The following is an 8633-nucleotide window of genomic DNA, read 5'->3' as shown; positions in this document are numbered from 1 at the left end:
TTAAGCAGAGCATTATAACCTCTTCTGAAGGATAAGAGATAGGCAGGCCATTGCAGAAGTTTACTTACTGTAGGCCTTATATAGTTTGTATACTTAAGCAATTTAAAGACAGATTAAAAGGACCTAAGTCTTATACTGTAAAGGCCATCAGACTGCTCCGATACATAGGTTTTGTTGGATCAGTGTTATACCCGTTGGCGTCAGTTGGCGCTGGTCGGCGCTTGTTTTCACTAATTGAACATGTTGAATCTGTATTTCTCGGGTCATAGAGTGAGAAGTGACGTGCTGTAATCTGGTGACTGTCCGTATTGGTCGCCGTCTGATGGAGTTTTTTAAAAGTTGAAAATAAAGATTTTTAGAGTATGTTTTTACGAGAAAATACTTTTTCAGTCTTTATACTTCAAAATTGCATGTTTAATTCAATGCGTTACTTACTGTTTCTTTATTTGAGAAATTTAATAGCAATTTCTGATTGAAAATTGTTTCAAAGTAAATCCTACACCAATTTTTTTTCAGTGTAGATTTAAAAGGCAGTGTGGTTACTATTGTTCTCGGCGGTTGCTTTGTGGTTGCTAGGGCGTTGTTGTGGTGTTGGTTGATTTTTTGTTGTTGTTATAATCTCCAGAGTTCATGATGTTTTTGTAACCATAGGTTAAATTGACAGGTGTAGGAGAGTTACTTTGAATATGAGAGTATATATGGACACAAAGCAGCTCTGAGTCCATTTATGGAGTTAAATTGGAAGGGCATGTACCATATATGTGTATATCTTTCTTTGGATATTGGTCTTTGCAAAACTGTAATTCATGAAATTGTTCTTTTTATACTTTTGTTTATAATTGTCAGCCTTTTATGATTACTAAGAAAATCACTTCAGGATTTGGGACAAATGTGATGATTTCAATTTCAAATGTGACTGACACTGAAAATATGTTTCTCTGCTATCCACTCCTGCTGGACTCCTGTGCGAAATTGCACCGTCTTACTGTAGTTAAAATGGCAATGTATGTTTTCATGGTGCTGATGATCCTCACAACAGTTTTTGGGAATCTGTTGATCATCATCTCCATCTCTCACTTCAAACATCTACAGTCTCCAACTCATCTGATCGTTCGCTCTCTGGCTGCCAGTGATTGTCTGCTGGGCTCTTTGGTCATGCCGTACAGCATGGTGCGATCTGTTGAAGGCTGCTGGTATCTGGGAGATTTTGTTTGTAAAGTACATTCTAGTTTGGACATGACCTTCTGTATCTCTTCCATACTGCATCTCAGTTTAATATCTATTGACAGGTACTGGGCCATTTGTGATCCTTTAAGATACAAAATGAGGGTCACAAACAACACCGTGACTGTATTTACTACCTTCACATGGCTGTTTTCATTTCTCTACAGTTTTTATATTGTGTTTTCAGGAGTGAATAAAATTGGCTTGGAGTCGTTTATCATGCAGGTTTACTGTGTGGGAAGTTGTGTTCTGTTTTTTAACAAACAGTGGGGTCTTATATGTCCAATTTTCACATTTTTCCTTCCCGGAACAATTATGAGCTCTCTTTATATGAAAATCTTCCATGTTGCACAAAAACATGCAAAGGTTATGTCAGAAAGAGTGACTATGGCGGCAGCAGGAGGGTTGAAGAGCCAGAGCTCTGCACACAGAGAGAGAAAAGCAGCAAAAACTCTGGCCATTGTCATGGGTGTTTTTTATCTCTGCTGGCTGCCTATTTTTATTGCTACAATCATTGACTCCTGTCTTAATTTTGTGACTCCAGCCAGTATCTTTGATGCTTTGGTTTGGTTTGGATACTTTAACTCCACTTGTAACCCATTGATATATGGTTTTTTCTACACTCGTTTTCAGAAGGCCTTTATGATTCTCATATCATCCTGTATATATGGCTTCGGTGACTCACGCACCTTGACATTTGAATGAATATGTCAGTCATTTTTACATCAGGATATCATGTTATGCTTCACAATAGGGATTTTCCTTCACTTATTAACCTACATGGTTTTATAAGTTATGGTAACGTCATTTATTTTATGATATTGTGGACAATAAGAAAATGTAAATACGATTTTAGAAACATTGAAATAAACTGATCAATGAGGTGTTCTATATCTAAGAACCTTTGATTTAAAGTTGTGATCTTATTCTTAATATTCTTTACAACTGGAAGTTAGAAATGCAACAGTCACTCTTAACCTAAACTGTTGCAAGGTTATGCAACATTTTAAGCTAATTTAGAAATGAAGTAGATAAAGATATAAAACGATGTATGATATACAGATGCAAAAATATTGATCACATATGCATGTTTTTTTGTTTGTTTGTTTTTTTACATTGAAACAATCCCTTTAGAAGTACAAGTGTCCATTTGATTTACTTTTAATGGATAAAATGTGTAGATAAAAGTAAATATTGTATTATTCAATATTTTAGACAAAAAACAAACAAACAAAACATCATTATATTCTATAAGCTCCAAGAAATCTGTGCAGAAAAACTTTTCCCTCTGGATCAACAGGGCTGCGTTCCAGTCCAAAATTGTCATGCCCTTCACTCGCTAACTTCCCTCTGTCTCGTTCACTCGGATGTACGTCATTGCTTACGTTGCACGAGTGCCCACTACTGGCGGAAACTGCAATGGGCTGAATTGGAACGTCCTAAGCCCTTGATCACTTGGAATCAGCTATGGAGTTGATTTATTATTTAATTTTTTCTCCCTTTAAGAATTTGTTTAATTTCCAAATGTATATAGGTGTGTTTTGGTTGTTTCAAATTAAAAATATATTCATATATCATAGAGTTGTTTGTTGTGGTGGATTGTACTGCATTGTGGGACATATTAGGTGTCTGAAGTGTACATATGAAGTAGACTCGCTCCCTCGGTCAAAATCGAGGGAACGAGGGTCTGTTCATATAAACTTCCCTCGTCCACTTCACGAAGTGGAACGCACTTCAAAATGGCGGCAGGGATTCCCCCGAGGGGAAGTGCTTAGGGAAGTTCGCAAGTGCATGTCTAAAAGTGGACTGGAACGCAGCCCAGGTGCCACTGTGCCCTACGGTTAAGGGTATTTTCAAGGCATGACGCTAATGAGGCTTAAAGGGATAGTTCATCCAAAAATATTTTAAAAAATGTATTCACCCTCAAGTTGTTTGAAACCCGTATGAATTTCTTTCTTCTGTTTAACACAAATGAAGATATTTAAAAGAATTTTGGTAACCAGACAGTTGACGGTAGCCATTGACTTCCTTATTAGGAAAAATAATACTTTGGAAGTCAATGGGTGCCATCAACTGTCTGGTGAGTAATGACACTATTTTCATTTTTGGGTGAGGCATGGACTTTAAAGCAGGCATGGACAAACCCAGTCCTGAAAGGACTGCTGTTGTGCAGAGTTTAGCCCCAACCCTAATCAGCTAATAAAAATCAATAATAAATAGGGGTGTAAAGATATTCAAACCGAACCGAAAAAACGCGATACACCACCCACGATACGTATCGCGATACTCTCATGGCGTACCGAGGACGCCCCGGCCCAGCTCAATGGACCTCATGTCTTATGTGTACACAACGAATACAGCGTTATAGCCTAACCACCATTAACACCCTATAATAGCGGAGGACCCGGGAGCGGGATGGAGGGCCAGGCCCTTGAAGTGGAAGAGGACCTGGAGACTGCGGCAAGACGGGAGGCCAGGGCAGATCAGGCTGTGCAGGCGACCAGGGCGGAGCAGGCAGTTCAGGAGGCCAGGGAGGAGACGACCCTGCAGGCGGCCAGGGTGGGGATGACCCTGCAGGCGACCTTGGCACAGGAACAGACACCGGCTCAGGAACAGGAACAGACACCGGCTCAGGAACAGGAACAAACACCGGCTCAGGAACAGGAAAAGACACAGGCTCAGGAACAAACACCGGCTCAGGAACAGGAACAGACACCGGCTCAGGAACAGGAACAGACACCGGCTCAGGAACAGGAACAGACACCGTGGCAGCGGCTATCTCTGCTGAGGGCTCAGGTTCAGGCGTGTCGGCGGCCATCTCTGCTGAGGGCTCAGGCGACGTGGCAGCGGCCATCTCGTCCGGAGACACTGGCTCGGCGGCGGCCATCTTGTCCGAAGACACTGGCTCGGCGGAGACCATATTGTCCTGAGACACTGGCTGGGCGGAGACCATCTTGTCCTGAGACACTGGTTCGGTGGCGGCGGCGGCCATCTTGTCCGGAGACACACTGGCTCCGCGGGCGTGACGTGAACAGTCTCTGGATCGGCAGAAGTGGCATGAACAGTCTCTGGATCGGCAGAAGTGGCATGAACAGTCTCTGGATCGGCAGACGTGACGTGAAGCTCTGGATTGGCAGACGTGACGTGAAGCTCTGGCTCGGCAGGGCTGACATGAAGCGCAGGCTCGGCAGGGCTGACGTGAAGAAGCTCAGGCTCGGCAGGGCTGACGTGAAGAGATTCAGGAATGGTGGCCATCTTAGGATATGGCCCTGGAACGGTGGTTGTGGCAAGACGAGACCCTGGGACGGTGGTCTCGGCGGAACGAGACTCTGTTCGGGCGGCCCTCTTGGCAGTACATGCTGACATCAGCGGTGGATCTGTCACGTTGGAAATAAGTCCTGGACGCCCATAGACTGATCTGGTGGCAGGCTTTATGGTTGGCGTGACGTGAAGATCAGGCTGAGGGGATACTGCTGGTTCACGGAGCTCCTTCTCCTCCATGCCCACAATAAACGATGAACCACTCAACAACAGGGCCAGATCTATATATTGTGCTACTGTCCCGTGAGGATCATGGTCAGGCATCAATGACCGGAGCGGTTCAGATAATCCTCCGCGGAAAAAGATCATTAAGCACTCGGTGCTCCTTAGCATGAGATGTGCCAGTTCAATAAAATCTGCGACATAGTCTTCGATGGACTGATTCTCCTGACAGAGACGCACGATATGGACATCTGGACACATGGTTGGCATGGCTGCTGGATCTCGGTGTGGCGAATTTTTCTGTTACGAACCGCTCTGAGACACGAGGGTAGAGGATCCAAATGCAGCTTTTATTAAAGGGGTTATCCAGAATCATAATCCAACAAGCAGAGGGTCAAGCACAGGAAGACAGTCCAAACAAACAAACAAACAAACAAACAAACAAACAAAACAAAACAGGCAGGGGTCAGAGGCACAAGAGTAATCCACAGGACAGGCAAGAAATCCAAAAAAAACAAGAGACAAGAAAACCAGGAAAACGCTCAGAAGTACAGTGCAACAACATGCAAAACTTTGCAGTGAGTGATGGGGTGAACCAGGCTTATATGGGGTGAACTAAACGAGAAGATGAGATACAAGTGAATGTGATAATGAGTGCTGATGAGTCCAGGCAGAGAATGATGGGAGATGTAGTCTGTGGGTGAACATGAGAGTCTGGTGTGGAGTGCCCTCTAGTGGCTCTCAAGGGCACTCCAGCTGGTGACCGTTACAATAAGTTAATGAGAAAACTGCCTTATGTGCAGTTTACATGTTTTCATACAATGTGTTGAGTGTTGATTATTATATCTAAAAATAAATAGTATCTGAAATTATGCTAAAAGTCTAGGCTCTGTTGTTAACCTTTAAGGTTATAGTAATGTGTGGGCTCCCTATATAGTTTACAGCATTAGCAGATTTTTTTTTTATCCTTGCGAAAGGTTTAATCGTAATTGAATTAATTTAAAGACAAAGACAGAATTTGTTCATTAAACCACTGTAAAAAAAAAGTGATGAAAAAAGTGATTTTTTTTTTTTCTTCTTCGAATTGCCTGAAAAACCACCCCATGCAAGCGTAAAAACTTTTTTGCGATTAAATGGGAGTTTTTGCGAAATTGATGTTTCCATTGGCCATATTTTCAATTCACAATTTCAATTTGTTAGCAATTTCAATTAGTTTTTATTATTATTTTGATTTAGTATTTATTTTTTATTTTCTGTTTTCATTCTAGTTGGTTTTAGTCACTTTATTGTTTTTGTCATTCTAATCAGTTTTTGTTTGTCAATATCATTAGTTTTATGTGAACACCACAAATCCATTCTGCCATGGTCCAACGGTTCAGGCTGATGGTAGTGTAATGTGTCTCCAACCCATCCATTGATCTTCAAATATTTTTTCTCTATTTAATCTCCTGGGCTCATGTTGTTTTTGTAACTATGGACTGGTGTACAGGGGTTTCCTCGAATCTGTATGTATATATGAACAAGACTGAGCAGCTCTGAGCCCATTTAGGGAGTTAAACTAGATGGAGATGTACTATATTTATGTTAAACTTTCTCTGGATATTGGCCTTTACCAACCTATCATTTACACAATTATTTTGCTTATTCTTTGCCTTATTACAATTAAAGAAATCATCTCATCTGGAGTAGACATGATGATGTCAAATGTGACTGACTCTGTGTTTCTCTGCTATCCACTCCTGCTAGACTCCTGTCCTAAAGTACATCGCCTTACTGTGGTTAAAGTGGCAATGTATGTTTTCATGGTGCTGATGATCCTCACAACTGTTTTTGGTAATCTACTGATTATCATCTCCATCTCTCACTTCAAACATCTACAGTCTCCAACTCATCTGATCGTTCGCTCTCTGGCTGCCAGTGATTGTCTGCTGGGCTCTTTGGTCATGCCGTACAGCATGGTGCGATCTGTTGAAGGCTGCTGGTATCTGGGAGATTTTGTTTGTAAAGTACATTCTAGTTTGGACATGACCTTCTGTATCTCTTCCATACTGCATCTCAGTTTAATATCTATTGACAGGTACTGGGCCATTTGTGATCCTTTAAGATACAAAATGAGGGTCACAAACAACACTGTGACTGTATTTACTACATTTACATGGCTGTTTTCATTTGTGTACAGCTTTTATGTTGTGTTTTCAGGGATAAATGCAGTTGGACTAGAAATGGTAATATTGCAGATTTCCTGTGTGGGAAGTTGTGTTCTGTTTTTTAACAAACAGTGGGGTCTTATATGTCCAATTATTACATTCTTTCTCCCTGGGACGATCATGAGCTCTCTTTATATGAAAATCTTCCATGTTGCACAAAAACATGCAAAAGTTATGTCAGAAAGAGTGACTACAGCAGGAGGGTTGAAGAGCCAGAGCTCTGCACACAGAGAGAGAAAAGCAGCAAAAACTCTGGCCATTGTCATGGGTGTTTTTTATTTTTGCTGGCTTCCATATTTTACAGTTACTGCTCTCGACCCTTATTTCAATTATTTAACCCCAGCTGATGTTTTTGATGCTTTGGTTTGGTTTGCATATTTTAACTCCACTTGTAACCCCTTGATTTATGGATTTTTCTACCCTTGTTTTCAGAATGCGTTTAAGATTCTTATATGCACTTACTGTATGTCTGTGGCACCAAGGATTCAAACACCTTGACTTTTAAATTAATACGACAATCACACTTATTTCAGGCATCATAATAAAGAACAGTGATCTGTGATCTGAATCAAAATGCTAAATGCTAAAATCAATGTTCAAAAAACTTTAAAAAAATATTTTCATAGAAATTCTAGAAATTTGTTTGTACTATGTTCAGAAAAATATGTGCAGTTGTAATACAATATACAGTCTGTATTTTTGTAAACTTAAAAGTTTAAATTGAACACTAAACTCACATTTTAATGGATTTACATTAAATGGTCTCCCTTTGGAAAAACATTCTCATTTGAGCATATCCTTGTATCCTCGTACTGAACAACTAAAGCTGGCCACACTTACATGATCTGTTCAAAAACTGAAAAGAGAAAAATACATTATTGGTAGGAAACCTGTAACAATTTGAAAGTTAAACTGTATAGACATTTAAAGAAGGATATCTCGTACCTGTTGAGAATGTGCCGTCTGTGTAGTTGCATAGTTGAGTCCCAGAAAATCAGTATCAAAGTGGCTTTGAATGGATTTTTTTTTTTTTTTTTTTTTTACAGTTACAGATTAATAATAAAAAAAGGGGTGGGTTTAAAGAATTCTAAACTCAACACAAAGAAACAATTATCATAAAAAGCTTCTTTAGAACGATATGGTTCTAAAAAAACTATTTGTAAAGAACCTTCTTTTTTAGAGTGCACAGTATATGATTGCAGGAATATATATATACATATATAAATATATATATTATTGAACATTGATGGAGCATTTTGTGCACTCTAAAAAATGCTGGATTTTATTGGTAGTTGTGTGTAACTCAGTTGCTGGGTCAATTTTACTGAGAATACAAATGATGATGAGTTCTATTATTAAAGACTGTTCCCATTCTGAACTCCAGCTCCGTCTCTTTTGTAATTTTGTGGCCTCTAGGTGGAGAACAAAACAATAATTAAATAAAAATAGTATGAGATGACAAACTTTGCCATGCATGGCACTTTATGCTTTTGAGGTTTGGGTAAGTGTGTGTATGTAGAGGCACATTGTCATAACCTTTTTCTTTTCTTAGGAGTTTTTTATACTTTTAACTTTTTGATATTATATTATAATGGTATATGGTTTAATGCATGTTCTGATGTCTTATGAATTTGTCTAAATTATGGATTGCTGATTCTCCTGTCTGCACAACAAATTTACCCTCGGGTACGAAGAAAGACGCCTTAAACCAGTGGTCAG

General features: G+C 39.9%; 1 protein-coding gene and 1 pseudogene across 2 annotated transcripts; both read left to right on the top strand.

Annotated features, from left to right (window-relative positions):
- Positions 1 to 894: 894 nt before the first annotated feature.
- Positions 895 to 1929, top strand: LOC311068852 (trace amine-associated receptor 4-like; the record flags this gene model as incomplete). The annotated part of the gene is made up of 1 exon (XM_084091598.1): positions 895 to 1929. The coding sequence occupies one exon, from the start codon at positions 895 to 897 to the stop codon at positions 1927 to 1929; it is 1035 nt and encodes a 344-aa protein (XP_083947724.1).
- Positions 1930 to 6401: 4472 nt separating this feature from the next.
- On the top strand, positions 6402 to 7456 carry LOC311068356 (trace amine-associated receptor 4-like; annotated as a pseudogene). The gene has a single exon. The product of its transcript is annotated as a trace amine-associated receptor 4-like (transcript).
- Positions 7457 to 8633: the final 1177 nt, after the last annotated feature.

The sequence above is a fragment of the Abramis brama genome (genome assembly GCF_963993115.1).
Source record: "Abramis brama genome assembly, chromosome: 18".
Lineage (NCBI taxonomy): Eukaryota > Metazoa > Chordata > Actinopteri > Cypriniformes > Leuciscidae > Abramis > Abramis brama.
Note: the sequence above shows the minus strand (reverse complement) of the source record. Positions and strands in the feature narration are given on the sequence as shown.